The 17,817-nt window shown below is 41.0% G+C and overlaps 1 protein-coding gene across 1 annotated transcript in view; it reads left to right on the forward strand.

Annotated features, from left to right (window-relative positions):
- MBNL3 (muscleblind like splicing regulator 3) overlaps positions 1–17,816 on the forward strand; it is a gene marked incomplete at its 3' end in the record, with an annotated part of 49,932 nt that extends 32,116 nt beyond the window's left edge. Inside the window, exons 2-4 of the mRNA XM_081809270.1 lie at positions 3,577–3,741; positions 16,304–16,495; positions 17,580–17,816. Of these exons, the coding sequence (XP_081665396.1) occupies positions 3,577–3,741; positions 16,304–16,495; positions 17,580–17,816 (594 nt within the window). The remainder of the gene's footprint in view (positions 1–3,576; positions 3,742–16,303; positions 16,496–17,579) is intronic.
- Between the last annotated feature and the right edge of the window lies 1 nt (position 17,817).

Below are 17,817 nucleotides of genomic sequence, written 5' to 3' on the forward strand. Positions count from 1 at the left end.
TTTTTAAAGATTTTATTTATTTATTTGACAGAGAGAGACACAGCGAGAGAGGGAACACAAGCAGGGGGAGTGGGAGAGGGAGAAGCAGGCTCCCCGCAGAGCAGGGAGCCCGATGTGGGACTCGATCCCAGGACCCTGGGATCATGACCTGAGCCGAAGGCAGTCGCTCAACCGACTGAGCCACCCAGGCGCCCTTTTTTTGTCTTTTATAAGCTTCCTTTAACACAAGCAGCAGTCTCTGGTAAGGTAGTATTGCTATGCATTTGCATTGTTATAGAAGTAAATTATGGATTCTGTCATTCAAAAGAGAATGCTTTATAAATCAAGTAAAATCTCATAACTAAGACGAATAAGTTGTTTTTAAGCCTTATGGGGCTTCATATTCCATACTTTAGTTTTACAGCCCAACCTGATGTAATTATTAAAGTGTAATTCTCTTTTTTTTTCTATTTCTGTGTACTGTTTTTGCTTTGTACAAATGTCTTTAGTTTTCCAAGACAAAGCTTAAGAAAAGTTATTATATGGAAAGGACAGTAATATAAAAGCACAAAGGCAAGCAGTAATTCTTTATCTGTAGATTGGCAGGAAATGTGCCAAATACACAGTGTTCTCCCTTTCTTCCTCCCCACCCTCACTGATTGCATTCAATGTAAATGATGTTAAAACTCTAAATTGTAACAATGGTAAAAATCCTAATGTATTCCTTTTCTTTCTATTGTTTAAACTGATCTATTGTTTGGAACTTCTGAATATAAGAGACAGCCCTCATTATAAAGCTTTTTTGGAAGGGGTTACAAACTGTGTTCTGTGTAAACGTCTATGGTTGTGTTTGCCACTCGTCTGGAAAAGCTATCAAGGTGGGTTTGCAATCCTAAGGCAATCCTGCTCAGCAGGTGCCTTATTTCTTTTTTTCACTGCTGCTATGTAACTGTCCCAAAGCATGGGAATCAGAGCAGTGGTCCTCAATGGGGATGGTGCAGGAAGAGGAAAAATCATCTACGGAGAAGGAAGGTCAGGAGTAAGTTATTTAGACCTGGTTAGGGGGCAGGATCTACAAATGCAGCTGCAGTTAGTGATGAAAAGCACTGGAATTCCAAGAGGGAGCAGAGGTAGCGACTGAGATTTACGATCTGAGCCAGTGTGGTGATAGATGAAACTTTACAAGAACTTCATTTCTCCAGGGAAGAGAGATTAGAGAGGAGTGCAGAGGATTTAGGACTGAACCTTGGGGAAATCTTAATGTTAGGGTGTGGGAGGAGGGAGAGAAACCCCCAAGTATAAACTAGCATGCTTGGCCGTGGATGCCACCAAGCATCAGCGCTCCCCTCGGGGCTGTTAATTCTGAGCCAGAGAACCTCCGTTACACTGGGTGGAGGGTGGAGAACCTAGGGACTAAAATCCTTGCGACTTTGCTTCGGTGCAGGCTGTGGTAGGTGTAAAATGAAGCTTATGTTTTCTCATAGGAGGCGCATTAGTGGGGGGGCACCCCTCCATTACTGTGTTTTTGAGCACATAGAAGGATTTCCTGACAGTCCTTATATGTGCTGAAATGATGTAGCCATTCCTAAGCTACTTTTATGAAATCAGAACGACTGGGTCAATACCATTCTCAACTCTTCCTACCAATAAATTCTTCCTTTTCCAGGATATGCAGAGGAATGTAAAGGTACGTGGAAAGTAAGATCTGATTTGATTTTCTAAATCATTTAATTTGGTTAAAATTAAATGGATCATCGGGAGAAACGAAGGGACAAAACTGACAAAAAATAGCGGCTCTGATTTCTCAAGCTGTGTTCTAAGTTATACTCAGCTTCTTGCCGTGTATCTGGGTTTGCATTAAATGTAGCTCTCTAAAGGTTTGAAGGACACACCTTGATTCACAGTCAAAATATAGGAATGCTTTAATGACCAGATAACTCCGTGTGGAGGAGTGATTGTGAACGGTTTAGCCCTCTGAAGTAAGGCCAATTCATAGCATGTGTTAAAAACGCTTGATGAACTAACCCATTTCTCCTGTGGATTCGGGTGGCCTAGCAGCTTACACTCTTGGGTAACCCCCCCTTAAAAAGCTGCTTTTTTTCTCCACCTCTCTCTCCAATAAGCTCATGCACTGTAAAGAATTTTAGCATCAGTGGGAAAAAAAGAATTGCCTGCAGTTGTGCTTGTCTGAAAAGGATTATGTGGGGCCTGGTCATATGAATGAGAGATTCAGTAGCCTCTTTGTATAGTGCTCACGAGTTAAACAAACACAACAACAGGTCACATTTGACATTGTGATAAATCTCTGTCCAGTGACGTCCTTTGGTACCACGTAGTAGACACCATAATTAGCAGCCATGTCAGCATTTAGGCAACACCAAAGGCATATTTGATTGCCCAGGATTGACATATTATCCTGTCTGGAAGTGCGTAAACCATCAATAAAACATTGAAAGAGCCAAGACTCCAAAATAACTTTGGTCTCAATTATCCAAGTGATCTAGGACCATTGCCTCCAGAACCTAAAGAACATGACTGCCAGGTATAAAGATTTACTCTCTGATAAACAGAACATCAGGGGATTTCAGGATGTTTCTCACATTGTATGGACTCAGGAAAAAGAACTTTAAAATTGTCCAGAAAAATGGATCTAAAATTTATCAGGTATATTTATGTGTATCTAACATTTTCCCTCAATTTTCTTAATAGTTTCTATATGCAGATCCAAATCCTGAATCTTATTTAACATACATGATTTTACATCTCATGTCGGAAATTTTTAATTTAAATCTGTAACGTTATGAGGGTATCATAGTATTCCTAATATTTTATGGGTTTTTTTTTTAAGATTTGTTTATTTATTGAGAGAGAGAAGGAGAAAGAGAGCGGCGGTGGGGCGGGGGCAGAGAGAGAGGGAGAAAAAAATCTCAAGCAGACTCCCTGCTGAGCGCGGAGTCCCACAACCCCGAGATCAGGACCTGAGGAGAAACCAAGAGTTGGGCACTTAACCGACTGCGCCACCCAGGTGCCCTTTAATATTTTATGTTTTAAACATAATTTGATGCATATCAAAGTAGGGCAGAGCCGAGTGGCTAAGAGAATGAGTTCTGGAATCAGACCAACTGGGTTTTAGTTCAGGTTTTGTCACTTTATAGCTGCGCAAATTTCTTTTAGTCTCAGTTTCTTCATCTGGAAGGTGAAGATTATGAGGGTCTCAATCTTAGAGGGTTGGTACGAAGACTAAGTAAGTTAATTGGTGCAAAGTACTTATTTTTTTTTTAAAGATTTTATTTACTTATTTGAGACAGAATGAGAGAGAGAGAGAGCACATAAGAGGGGGGAGGGTCGGGGGGAGGGTCAGAGGGAGAAGCAGGCTCCCCGCCGAACAGGGAGCCCGATGCGGGACTCGATCCAGGGACTCCAGGATCATGACCCGAGCCGAAGGCAGTCGCTTAACCGACTGAGCCACCCAGGCGCCCCGGTGCAAAGTACTTATTACAGTACTCCGCACATGCTTGGAACTGCATAAACTTTCATTATTTTGTTGCCAGATTTTTAGAAATACCAATGTGCATTCATCTAATTTTTTATTTTCAGGGTCGGTGCGCTAGGGAGAACTGCAAGTACCTTCACCCTCCTCCACACTTAAAAACTCAGCTGGAAATTAATGGACGCAACAATCTGATCCAACAAAAGACTGCCGCAGCCATGTTCGCCCAGCAAATGCAGTTTATGGTCCAGAATGCTCACATGTCATCGCTTGTAAGTCACAGCTATGTCTCTGAAAAACTGCTTTTTTTTCTTTTTTTAAGAATAAGCCCTTGCCGGGCTTTCGGGAACTTAAGTTACAGAAGGATGTAGGATGCCTGCTAATGTGTTAATTGACGCCACGAAGCTGTTGTGCGTGTGAGGGGAGCATTCCGGTGTGTTGGGTTTAACACCTGGGTTGCATTTACCATGAATTCAGTTTATAGAAGAATATTAATAAAGGAGCAGGGCCATTTTAAGATGAGGCAGAGGTCTGATTGTTATTACAGGTAAACTGTTGAATGCTAGGCTATTAATCCAAACAAATTTCCTGGCTCTTTCATGGCAGTTTTATTACTTTTTAATAGGCTTTTTATTTTGAAATAATTAGAGGTTGAAGGAAAAGTTGGCAAAGACAGTACAGAGAGTTCCCATATTACCCCTCACCCAGTTCCCCCCTGTTAATTTCTTATGGCATATTTGTCAAAATGAAGAAACTGACATTTTACACATTGCTATTAATTAAACTCCAGATTTTATTCAGACTTTATTAGCTGTTCCATTAGGGTCATCTTGCTGTTCCAGTGTCGAATCCAGGGTACCACGGTGCATTTATTTGGCTCCTGTCTCCCTTCTCTCATCTGGTCTGCGACCGATTCTCAGTCTTTCCCTGTTTCCCTTGACCTTGATATTCTTGAGGAATCCTGGCCAGATATTTGGTGGTGGTTTAACTTAACCCAGCCACAGAGTTTGCCTTTGCAGGAATTAAAAAGATTATGTTGCCATTCTAGACCAGCATCTGGTATTTTTATGGATCAATGAGTTGAAATGGATCCTTTAGAAAGTAATTTTGTCCTATTGAGAATTCATCTTGTCCTGATACCTTATAATATAAAGTTGCAATTTAGTCTTAGACCTTTCATTATCTAGATACTAATTGGAAAGGGGTATGTTGTCTTCATCTGTTACCCATTTGGTCAGTGACTGTGTAATAAACTCACTGAAAGCTAAAGACCATATAGCTTTTCAGCTATGTAGTATTTAGATGGATACAATGAAAATGTGCTCTCAGCAAAGCCTATTTCATTATAAAATTGATTCTCAGAATTCAAGGAAATCCGTGTGGACAGGGCAACCCCTTCACTGGCACATCTTTATAGTTAGTGCACAAAACAGGTGGTAGGGGCCTTGATGAGTCACTGAAATTTTGCACCATGATCCTCTTTTTCCAGAAGGTCCAGGCAGCTTTAAGTAAAGTTATTTACTTGTTTGTTTAGCATCGCCCATACTAGTAGTTTGCCAAAAACATTTGCCTTGGAACTCAGCTGATTAGTTACATTGATAAATTAGCTCCCAGAAGGTCATATGGTTGAACTCCTTCTTCACACTCTTTTGTTAGCTTTCACACACTGAAGTATTTTAGTTCCTCCCTATTTCTAAATGGGTAAGGAAGAGAAGGTATTCTAGATTCTGGGAATAGTATGAACAAAACCACAGAGAAGTGAATGTGTGTGGTGAGTCCAGAAAATGTGAGTAGTAGGGGAATAAAGCAAGGGAGCTTTTCACCCACCGTTATTACTGCTCTTGGCCTCTCGTGGATCTCCCAATTTCAGACTGAGCAAAGAATAGGGGCCAGATTGTATTACACACCTGAGCCCAGCATGTGTTTTTTTCCTTAGGTCAAGAGACAGCATTGGGGCATCAATCAAATGCCCGGTTTCAGAGAATCAGAGAGCAAGGCCTGGGATAAAGTAGGGGTAAAGGCAGAAGGCAGACTATTCATCTTCTATTCAGCCTCCAGGAGAGTCTTTCCGTTCCCCGTCTCCACCATTCATGCATTATTGATCATGCTGGCTCACCCTGGAGACTAGGGAGTGGCTTTTTTTAGAGTCCAATAAGAGATCCATTGAGTTCTCCAGCCTCTTGTGCTTTCTAATTGAATTCTCCATGCTTTCTATAAAAGAATACATTTCCCTTTTTTTTCTTCCATGAGGGTAATTTCAGATTTCAGGCTGCAGAATATGACTGATATGACTCACAGGAGTACAATTTATTTTATTGCGTATCGTAAGATACAAGACATTACTTAGAAGACCCCAGGGAACAATTGGAAATTGCTTTTCTACCTTGTAGATTATTTAACAATAGCTGTTGTGATGTGATAAACTGATAAAAGATTAATTTCTGCGGTTATTATGTATACAAAAAACTAACCCCAAGATGATTGATATGATCCTATTTTGTGGTCTAGAAAGGTTTGTAGGCGTGTTGTAATTGCACTAGTGTGAGCAATTTTAAGTGACATTTACCAGTCTGATTTGAAAGAAATGTTCTTTATTATGGGTCTTGATATTACCATAGAAGTAACATATGATTTTACTTGATTTTTCTGGTACCTACGCTCCCCAAATAACTCTCTATCCCTTTTAACCCCCCACCACCCTGATAATCTGATTCTTCTCCCTAGGCTAGTCAAGCTTTTGTTTAAACTTCCAATCCTGATATTTGTATGGTTGCATATTAAGCCGCATTTGGTATCACTGGCTTGAACTTCAGGTCTTTCCACAAAGCATACTTTCATCCGTTTCTAGGATACCAAGAGAGCACATCTGCTTTCGGAAAATTGAGTATGGTTTGCTTATTATAAGCCCCAGATAAAGAGAATGTCAACCTAAATGGGATGGTAGCTTCAGAACAGATTCTGTTCAGTGTGACTGAACAATGAATAAAAGCCACACCTAGTCAATTTGGGTGGAATGCTTGCCATAGCAGGCAAGTTTGTTCACTGTATTTAACAGGTCTGAATTGACATTTGCTAGTATAAAATTCCACCCCTGAAAGCTTTTGCTAGCTTTATTAAGGAAGTTTAGCAAGTGAGACAAGGGGCGTGACTCTCCAGTGTTTTTTGATGCAGTTAAGAGATAGTTTCTGATGTTCACAGCAAAGAAAAAAAAAATCATGTTTAAGAACTCCCCCTGGCGTAATTAGGAGGCAAACAGGAACCCTGTAGAAGAATTTCAGGGAAATCAGACACACTGTATCACTCTGAGGCAAACTAATGTTTTTAAATTTGAGTTTCACAACCAGGAATTTTCATTACAGGAGGAAGGATTCTCATTGGTGGATGTAATGTATGCATATATAAAGGTGATATGCTGTCATAAATCTATTAAAAACATTTCTGATTTAGACATTTTGCATAATCTAGACCTATCCATGTCTAGTAAACCCCTTTAGTTTCTCTCTTTGAATGTGGTGATGCACATGGAAACCGTTCTTTACACACAGGTGTACTTGACTGACCCAGTCAAGTGTATTCACCTGATGATTTATATAGAGGTTATTGGTTCAGCCATTGGGGTGTGCCAAGTCCCCTGGTCTGCTATATGTTTTTCGCGGCCTTCATTCCTGTGGCCAAGTTAGGGTGTTTCAAATGACAGAGGCTATCAAAATGGGTTCCACTCCAGACTTGTCCTTTATTGCAAATAGTATCATCTGATGTCTGTCTGAACCTTCCCCACCTTTTTACATCATTTCTGTAATTCTGTGTACCAAATACATTTCCCATAAACAAGCTCATATGTTTATCTGACATTAATATAGCAAGGAATGAAGGTGAGGTAGCACCTCAGAACCAAAAGGGGAAAAAATAGGAATTTCCAGTAGCTAGGAGGAAGGGAGATACACTGACAAGGAACAGTATCTGGAGACCAGCGTTTTGAATGCTTTTCTCCTTTAATTAAATAGGAGCTATAAGGTGTTGTATTATTCCACGAAACTTTGGACTGCAACAGTTTTAAGCGAAAAGAAGCAGAGTTGCAAAATAATTTATTTACTTTTTCATTTTTGAAAATGTTAAGTACTTAAATGATTCAGTAGTTAAAGACAAAGGATAGCATCCTTCCCTAACCATGATACATTCTACATTTTGCCGATTCACATCAGAGTTACAGGTTTTCTAGTTCACACAGTTCACCTGTAGTTCATATGGTTCACACACAAAGCTAACTTCATTGGCTGAAGTATCTGCTATCTCCCTATTGTCATGGCTCTTTTATTAAAAGTTATCATGAGGGGCGCCTGGGTGGCTCAGTCAGTGAAGGGTCTGCCTTTGGCTCAGATCATGATCCTGGGGTCCTGGGATCCAGCCCCATGTTGGGGGGGGGGTCCCTGCTCAGTGGGGAGTCTGCTTCTCCCTCTCCCTCTGCCCTTTCCCCTCACTCGTGCTCTTTCTCTCTCTCTCTCTCAAAATAAATAAATAAAATCTTTGAAAAAATAAATAAAACTTATCATGATAAAAGGTGGGCAAGCCATTTTGTAGATTTAATGGAAAAGGAAACCATGTCTGTATTCCAGATGACCAGTCTCATGGTCAGTACAGAAATTACAATGTATTTTAATGAAGGTTCTTCAGAGGATTTTGCAGTTTATCTACTCTCGAAATGATAAATGATGACATTTTGTTCTTTCAACGTGCTTACATCTACATGTTTTGTAAAGTGATTTTTGCAAAATATGTAAGTTGGTGATGACAGGCATTATGTATTTATCAGGTTAATGTGCTCTTAATATAATTAGGACTGCCATTATCATGTCATTATCATTGACTGAGGTTGACCAAATCACACCATAGGAGTGTGTAGAGTGCAACTAGCCCCAAATTCCTCTGGATTTTACCATGTTTGCTGAAAGGCTAGACAAGATTTCACTTTTAGATATGGCAACTGAAACCTAACATTATTTATTTGTTCAACAAATTGTTCCCACAGGTAGGCTTACCTTGAGGTTAGTGAAAGCTCAGGGCCCCTCATTTGCATGGTCTCCGTCCAAGGCCCAGAGAGGAGCCCTAGCAATGTGTTTGTAAAGTTTGCAAAATATATTTGTGTATTCTTTGTTCTTAAGACTCCCCTCCTCTACCCAACTGCCTAAACTTCAGGCCCCACAGATCCTAGATTCACTCCTGATTGCAATTACCGGTCCAAAGTAGAGTCATTATTCAGGTTCTTTCCCTAGGCTGTGTATGTCACACAGCTTGAAGCTCCTTTTGTAGTCAAACAAAATGAGTCCCACCAGCATAAGTTTGCTGCCTTGCCCCAATTCTGTTAATACACAGTGTGAAACCTTGTTTGTTCAAAGGTTAAATGGAAATGCTACAATTTTGCAGCCAAACAGAGAGCATTTGTACATGATATCTTTTATGATGCCCCTTTCCTCTGATAGTAACAAGTCTCAACATTCTCCTGTTAACCTCCCTCATATATTCCCATGGGATAAATTCAACATAATCTCCTCTCCACCCATTTTGTGTCCTTCTCCTCTGGGGCCGCTTAGCTCCGTTGGCTAGTGCCTGGAGCTAATGAGACCATGTGGGCCTGTTAGCTTCTTTGTTCTTGATCACAGTCTAAGCTACAGCCAAATACTTCAAAACTACTTGGTGATCACCAGTGAGTTAAAGGCAGGAAGTTTGGAGGGCTGTGAAAATCTTTTTTCTGATGGAAGATAAAGCAATAGCAACAATCAACAAAATCAATACTTGATAATCTCACCTATCGGGGATGATTTTTTTCTTATCAAAACCATCCCCTTGGGGCACCGGGGTGGCTCAGTCGTTAAGCATCTGCCTTCGGCTCAGGTCATGATCCCAGGGTCCTGGGATCGAGCCCCGCATCGGGCTCCCGGCTCCGCGGGAAGCCTGCTTCTCCCTCTCCCACTCCCCCTGCTTGTGTTCCCTCTCTCACTATATCTCGCTGTCAAATAAATAAAACCTTAAAAAAAAAAAAAAACCATCCCCTTGCACAGATCAATATAGTTCAGTAGGGCCATCAGGAGACCTAGTGTAAAGCCTGGTTGCCCCCAGCACCTGATCATAATCTTAAACTGGTTCCCCCTAAACAATCCTATTTTGCCTTACTATCCTTTATACATCTACTAAATACTTTGTTAAAGATTTATATATTTATTAGAGAGAGAGAGCACACAAGAGCAAGGTTGGGGGGAGAGGGGCAGCGGGAAAGGGAGAGAGAGAATCTCAAGCAGACTCCCCACTGAATGTGGAGCCCAATGTGGGGCTCGATCCCACAACCCTGAGATCATGACCTGAGCCAAAATCAAGAGTTGGGCATTTAACCAACTGAGCCACTCAGGTGCCCCACATCTACTAAACATTTTAAACTCTTCTTTAGCGAGTCTCTGCTCTTAAACCACTCTGTGGATGCCAGTCATATTAACAATTCACTAGTCCCCTGGAACCACACATTTTGTAATAAGAAGTTGCATCTTTTGGTCTATAGTATCATTAAGCCATTTTTTTTCAGAACTCTGCATTGGATACCTTCTGATACTGATGATTTAGCCACTCCAGTTTAAAAATGCACACATACAGGCACCTGGGTGGCTCAGTTGGTTAAGCGTCTGCCTTCAGCTCAGGTCATGATCTCAGGGTCCTGGGATGGAACTCCATGTTCAGGCTCCCTGTTAACCGGGTGTCTGCTCCTCCCTCTCCCTCTACCCCTACCCCCCCCCCCCGCTCGTGCTCTCTCTCTCTCAAATAAATAAATCAAAAATCAATCAATCAATAGAAATGTACACACACATATATTTGTGTACGCTTGGACGGGCACATGCATGTGTATAAATTATCCTGTGCTTCTCGTACCGTTTGATCTAGCATTTCCCATCTATGTGAAAAGATAGTTTGGGAGCAGCCTTCTGCTTAAAGTCTTCCTTAGCAGACAGCTAAACTGATGGATTTATTCAGTCTCTGTGCTACCACTTCTGATCCCTGATTGTTTCTTTTGTACTGTGATGTTTGAATTGGATTTTTCTAACTGGTAAACCTAAAAGTAATCAATGGCTTAGGAATCGCTTTTCATTCAACTCAGTAAATATTTATTGAGCATCTACTCTGTGCCAGACATTTAAGAAGGTAAGAGGTAGATAAAAAGATAAACTAGAAACCGTCTCTACCCTCAAGGAATGTATGATCTAACAATAGTAAGATGGTGAATTAATGTTCTTGTGATCCTCTTAATTTCTGATTTCTACCTGATCTTCTGTATTTTTTTTAATAGCTTAGGGCTTTTCTTTTTTTTCCTCTGTAGAGTTATCTATTAGCCATGCAAGGTTTTGCTTTGATTTGTGTTGTTGTTTTGGTGGTGGTGGTGGTGGTGGAGATTTGTTGAACTGTTGATAATCATAACCTTTAGCATCCATTTATTCTGGACTCACATGGAAATGTTTATAGTCTGCAGGCTTCTTGCAGCTCCTTTGCTTTTCTCAGCTCTTGTCACCCCCCCTCCATATTTTGTTCAGTACCCTTTGTTAAAATTGGGTAACACTTGATTTTCCTTTCCTAGTGGAATACTAGTTAATTGTCGCTATTATTACACAGTGGTTCACAAACAAATAATTTTTAGGCCAGTCCTTGTTCACTTTTCAGGAACAGTCAAAATTGCCTTGCCCATCTAAAGAAGAAGTCATTTGCCCTCTTGCCAAATTCTTACCTGTAGTGACCATGTGGTCTTATGCAGATCTGTGTTTAGGCACTCCGTTGTAAGTGCTGGCCTACTTTGCAGCTTCTCTTCTACCAAATATGGGCAGATCCAAACCTGACGTGTCCTCCCTTGCACGCTATGTTTTATACCTTTCACACTCACAGTCATCTATTGATCCTTTGCCTACCTGCCTACCTTAGGTGCTTCCTCTTACTTGGAAACTTCTGTGATTAAGGTCAGAAAAGCCAGACCTAGATGAGGACAACTCTTCACTTTTGACCCTTGAATTTATTTATTTTTTTCCTAGCTCTCTCTTGGGCCACAGTGACTTATTCATTAACAAGTATGGTTAGAACATAAACATCACTATCAGCTTGCATCTGTTTATAAAGTTAAGTCTCTATTATTAAGGGACCAATTAACCAGTCTGGAGGTTCCACGGGCCTCCTGCAATGTGCCTTTTGGCCACCTCAGTCCCTGCAGAACATCACTCGGAGAGTGTGGAGATGACCAAGCAAAAACTCTGAAACAAAGATTATTCAGTTGAGCTCCACGTGAAGTTAGTCAAGTCTGGGGGAAACGAAAATTATACATTTCAGTGTGCTTGGGGATTATCTAAGGACAGAAATTCAAATGGTGACAGTGAGCAGAGCTTCCTTTTATACTATATAAATGCTTGTCAATGAGCAATAAAATGTAGGTATTATGAGTGCTAGTAAAAGTTAGGAGTGTTATTTTTCTGGTATTAAAATCGAGTCAACAAATCGTTACCAAATGTTTGCTGTCCTATAAAAGAAAATGTTTGGTCGTCCACCTCTAGACAGGAGCTCAGAGAGAGAAGGCCTCAATTATGTTGACTTCAGGCCAGGATTAGCCTCAGTGACTTAAAGTATTTTGCATTCATCCGACAATAATTGTAACTGACCTTGAATTTTACTGAAGTAGCTACGAATAGATCTAAGCTGCTTTGTGGAGACACAAAGATTGCTTTAGCATAGCATTTCACTTCTGTTTCTTTATACTAGTTTGCGGGATAACCCATTTTAAATAATAAGTTAACATTCTTAAAATGTATGTGTAAACTAGAGATACTTATTTCAGGCATTCAGGCATAGTTTTTTATTAAGATGTTTCAGAATCCTTTAAGACCCAATATGTGGTGGCTCCTAAATTTTTACCTTTACAAGAGTCCATCTATCTTCCCATTCTTAATCACTGTGTAGTTATTGTTGTATAAAGAAATAGTTAAGAATCCTAATTTTAGTTCAATTAAAAAATATTTTAGTGAATACTGTAGTATTGGTTTCTAACACCAAATCTTTTCAACTTGCAGAATCTTGCCATAAGTATTAGATTTCTATATATTCACATATAAGATTAGTGCTTTACTCCAGAAACTGATGGGAGTGCTTTATTCTTTAGAATCCTCTAGAATGAGGGTCAGCAATGGTTTCTGTAAATGACGAAATAGTAAATATTTTAGGCTTCATGGGACAAGAGGCAAAGTTGAGGATACTATCTACAACTTTTCGTTAATACAGGTCTCCTGATGAGCACAGTGGAATTTATTTAGGGATGCTGAAATATGAATTTCATATACTTTTCATGTGTTATGAAATATTCCTCTTTTACTTTTTTTCAACCCCTTAAAAATGTAGAAACCAGGGCGCCTGGGTGGCTCAGATGGTTAAGCGTCTGCCTTCGGCTCAGGTCATGATCCCAGGGTCCTGGGATCAAGTCCCGCATCGGGCTCCCTGCTCAGCGGGGAGCCTGCTTCTCCCTCTGCCTCTCTCTCTGTCTGTCTCTTATGAATAAATAAAATCTTTAAAAAAAAAAATGTAGAAACCATTCTCACCGTCTGGCCATGCAAAAGCAGGCTGGCCAAGTCTGGCTCAGGGGCTGGAGTTTGCCAATCCTTACCCTAGAACATAAGCTCTTAGACAGTGGATAGTCCAGAGCCCTGCACCAGTGGTGAATTCTGCAAGGGCTTTGAACTTCCTGAGGAAGTTCCATAGACCAGAGTCCACAGCTTTCCAAGAAGTCCAGGATTAAGGACGATTAGGGGCCACCATCCTAGAGACAATCACTGACTTTTAGGTACCGTGCAGTCACTCCTGGGAATTCCTACCTAGTAGCTAATACTATTAGAGACATTGGGGGTAAATAATTGTCTAGATGATCTGGTTATTCATGAATCGGTTGTCTCCACCATCCCTGTTGGCTTTATAAGACTCAGAGGAAGCTGAAATTCCACACCTCTAGTTTTCAGAGGGAAAACCTCATATTTTCAAATATTTAGTAAAAGTAATTTAGGTTCAGGTGAATATCTGAAACATATTTTAAGTGTCCAGACTGTTTCAGGCTGTAAGTAGAAATCAGATTCAACCTGCTAGGAACTTTTCTCTTTAAAAGGTTCTTTACCCCACAGGTGGGTTCTTGTTAACTCCACTGCCATGAAGGACTACAGCAGAGGTATAGGCAGGATGAAAGTTGCTTATTAAAACTGAATGTGTGAGCTTGCAGGCTGCTTAACAGGTGGCTGTTAGCCAAAGCTAAGCCCTTGAATGTTCAAATTCATGAAATGGAATAGTGACCCTGGGGCAGAAGTGGTGGTGGGAAAACCAAAAATGTGCATTTGAAAGTAAATAAGGGGGAGCCCGGGTGGCTCAGTCAGTTAAGCATCTGCCTTCAGCTCAGGTCATGATCCTGGGGTCCTGGGATCCAGCCCCAGGGCGGGCTCTGCGCTCAGCGGGGAGTCTGCTTGAGGATTCTCTCTCCCTCTCCCTCTGCCCCTCCTCCTGGCTCGAGTTTTCTCTCTCGCTCCCACTCTCTCTCAAATACATAAATAAATCTTTTTTTAAAATTCAGTAGTTTTGGGGGCTCCTGGGTGGTTCAGTCATTAAGCATCTGCCTTCGGCTCTGGTCATGATCCCAGGGTTCTGGGATCGAGCCCCACATCGGGCTCCCTGCTCAGCGGGGAGCCTGCTTCTCCCTCTCCCACTCCCCCTTGCTTGTGTTCCCTCTCTCGCTGTCTCTCTCTCTCTCTGTCAAAAAATAAATAAAATCTTAAAAAAATAATAAAAATAAATTAAAAATTCAGTAGTTTTTAAAGAGAATCATAATAATGGTTCTCACATTTATAAAAGGCAAAAAGCAAAACGTATCCAGGAGAAATAGTGTGGTGACTTCAGTGAGAAATTTACTATGAATGTCAGAGAGAAAAGAGAATTAGAACAGAATACTATTGTGTGGTTCAAATACAGAGTTTTACCATGAGAGATTCTTGCTGATTTTTGAGACAGCCATGAATCCTCAAGTTGATAAAGCGTGCCTTATCATGGAAGCATGCCTGGGTAGTTGTTTCCAAGAGATTTCCATCTCATTCTATAAAATAATATCACATCAGCTAATTCCTGGAGCTTCGTATCTCATTTGATGAGATATGCCCTTATAGCTTTACATCGCAGTGCCTCGTTGGGCTGGGGCAGCCCTAGACAGCTAGTCCTCCAACATTAAAGCACCTTCCCTGACTGCACCATCAACTTTCCAGGGACCTGGTGTTTCCAGTGTTGAGGGTCCAAGTTCTTTCTGTCCTTCCTAATACACCAATTAGCTACTTTGATAAAATCATCTATGGTCCAGTGCAAATCGGGAAGCCCCTTCCTTCCAAGTCGGCATGTGTTTTTTTTTAATGGGCTTCATGGAGAAGGTGTGCAGGTGAAAATCTCAAGTCAGACCAGGGGGTGGGTTGGTGAATATATATAGCCCCTCACTTCGTATTCCACAGTCTCCCATTCTACCTGCATTTAGAGCTGTTCCTATTTGTGTGATTTAGCAGAACGTATGGGTACAGCTTGATGGTGCAGAAGATTCATTCTTTAGCGAAAGACATAAAAAGAAAGCAGGAGAGAACTCACGGCATTAGCAACACACCGTGAGACTCCACCAGGTGTACATCAGTGCACTAACAACCTTATAGAGTCCCTGCTAGAAATGTACCACATTTAGCCGTGGTTTGTCCTTAATTTGTTCAGTGCTTACATTTCTTTTTAAACTTTATCATTGATTCTATCAGTCATTCACTAAGAATGGGGTACTGTAGTGGAGACAAGAGAACTATCAAAGAAATTAGAACCACATTGAGAGGAAAAGACACCTACTTTGGAACAAGCTGGAAAATAACACATAAACTGATAAATTACATGGTTACAGATAATAAAGGCAATACATATATCAAGCTCTTTGAGATTGGGACTTTTGCAAGATAGAAAAACCCATGGGAGCCCTTTCCATTGCTCCTGCTTTCCTTTACAAGCTGTGCTCTAGTTGATACACCTTAAAATCCTGTCATCTTATTTCTTCCTGCCTAACAGGGATCCTTGGAGCATTTTTTAGGGCTCCTTTTGGACTGTGGATATCATCTGGCCCCCTAGGTAAAGACGAGGCTGGGCAAGTCAGATTCATTTGTGAAGTAGAACCCCTAATTTAAAAAAAAAAAATGACCATACCCATCTCATTTTGGGTGGACAGCAAGAAGTTGTTAGAACTCTCACTTTTCTTTAATCTACCCCTTTCTTCCACACTCCTTGCTGTCTTCCGTAATGGAGAGTGGGCCCAAAAGAGAAGTAAGTTGTTGATAGGGTTGGTGGGAACTTCAGTAGGCTAGAGCCGGGCAGTGCTAATAGGAAAGAAGAAGGAATGGGGAACAAAGGGGTTTTCAGGAGAACCTGAAGTCGGCATGCAAGGCACATTGCCTGTCTATATGATATCGTCCGTGGCATGGTTTTTAGGTTAAAAACAGAAGCGCAAGAGAAGACACATTTCAAAGACATTCCATCAATGAGACTTAATGTGGCTAATTCATGACTCAAAATTGTGTGCCTGGTTTGATCAGTTTACCAATAAATTTGTTACTCAATGAGATTTGTTGGTTGAAAGCAACTCCTGTGTGGTAATTAATATGAGACTAAAAATCAATCGGTAAATTTGGATATGACTTAGGCTTTTTGAAAGAGTGTGTCCTTGTGTAATAGTAGTAAGAATCTATTTACCTCTAATACCTTTTTTCTCTTTTAAACATACAGACTTCTTTTCCTATGAATCCGTCACTTGCAGCTAATCCTGCAATGGCTTTCAATCCTTACTTACCTCATCCTGGGATGGGCCTGGTTCCCGCTGAACTTGTACCGAATGCACCTGTTCTGATTTCTGGAAACCCGCCTCTCGCATTGCCAGCAGCTGCTGGTCCCAAACTGATGCGTTCGGATAAACTGGAGGTATTGGTGTAGAACTATGTAAATACCTATAGGGTAGCTATTAACCGCATGCACAAAGCAACATTCTCAGAGCCCAGGGTTTTGAATGCTTTAAACAAGGGCACCTGGATTTCTAGCTTATGGAGTACAACCTCGGGAAAACGGTAAAGGTTTTACTACTGCAGTCGCACCCTGCTGTGAAGTGCATTGATTTGGTCGTACAACAGGTCAAACAATATCTTAGCGTGCCCAACCGCAGACTCGCTGTGGAACCGGAAACCTGGTGGGAACGTTCCTTTTCCCCAGGCTCCCGCTTGACGGACTGCGATGAACTGTATTGTTAATGAGTCTCAACTTGCTAGAATAATCCAACTGAGGGATGGAAAAAAAAAAAAAGTAGACTAACTCTCTATGAATGCAGAATGTGAAATGAGTATCATAGAATCTAAACCTTTTTCTCCATCTTAAGAATGATGGACTAGATAATAAATATCCTCCCTGCCTATGAAAAGGCAATCTAAAAGAAACTTCAAACAGCGTTTTGATTTAAGTCCTTCAGTCTTCCCTTGTTATGCTTCATAGATTGAAAGAAATAGCTAGTCCGTTTCATACAGAGTCAAAGTCATTCGCTGACTTAAATGCCTGGCAGTGTATCGTAATAGAATCTGATTGTACACGTAGCTCAGTCGTGAGCCACGATTTTGCTGGGGAAAACTGCATGGCTGTGTGATAAAGACTCATCTTGGAGTCGAGCAAAACAGCCGCCTCTTGCAAATTTGGCTAATTACACTTCAGGCTGTGAATTAACTGGAAGATTATTAAGTGGTTTTCCACAATACTTTTAAGCACTTTGATTTCAACGTAAGGAAAACAGACAACTTTGCTTCGGAGGGAGCGGAGTATTTTTCCCTTGGACTAGAAATGTCTGTGTTTACACCTCACACTGAATATGGATTTACCTTATCCTTCAGCTTTTTAGGTTTTTCCTAAATAGATGACAAAATCATGTAGACTACTGCTCTTGCATTTGCTGGCGAAATAAATAAAAGCTAATCACCTTCCAGGCATCAATGTGATGTGTGTTTTTGTTTTGTTTTAATTTAAGGTTTGCCGAGAATTCCAGCGTGGAAATTGTACCCGTGGGGAAAACGATTGTCGCTATGCTCACCCCACGGATGTTTCCATGATTGAGGCAAGTGATAATACCGTGACGATCTGCATGGATTACATCAAGGGGCGATGCACCCGGGAGAAATGCCGGTACTTTCATCCTCCTGCACACTTGCAAGCCAAACTCAGGGCAGCTCATCACCAGATGAACCATTCAGCTTCTGCCGCTATGG

This window comes from Leptonychotes weddellii, chromosome X (genome assembly GCF_054177405.1).
Source record: "Leptonychotes weddellii isolate Sample4059 chromosome X, ASM5417740v2, whole genome shotgun sequence".
Classification (NCBI taxonomy): domain Eukaryota; kingdom Metazoa; phylum Chordata; class Mammalia; order Carnivora; family Phocidae; genus Leptonychotes; species Leptonychotes weddellii.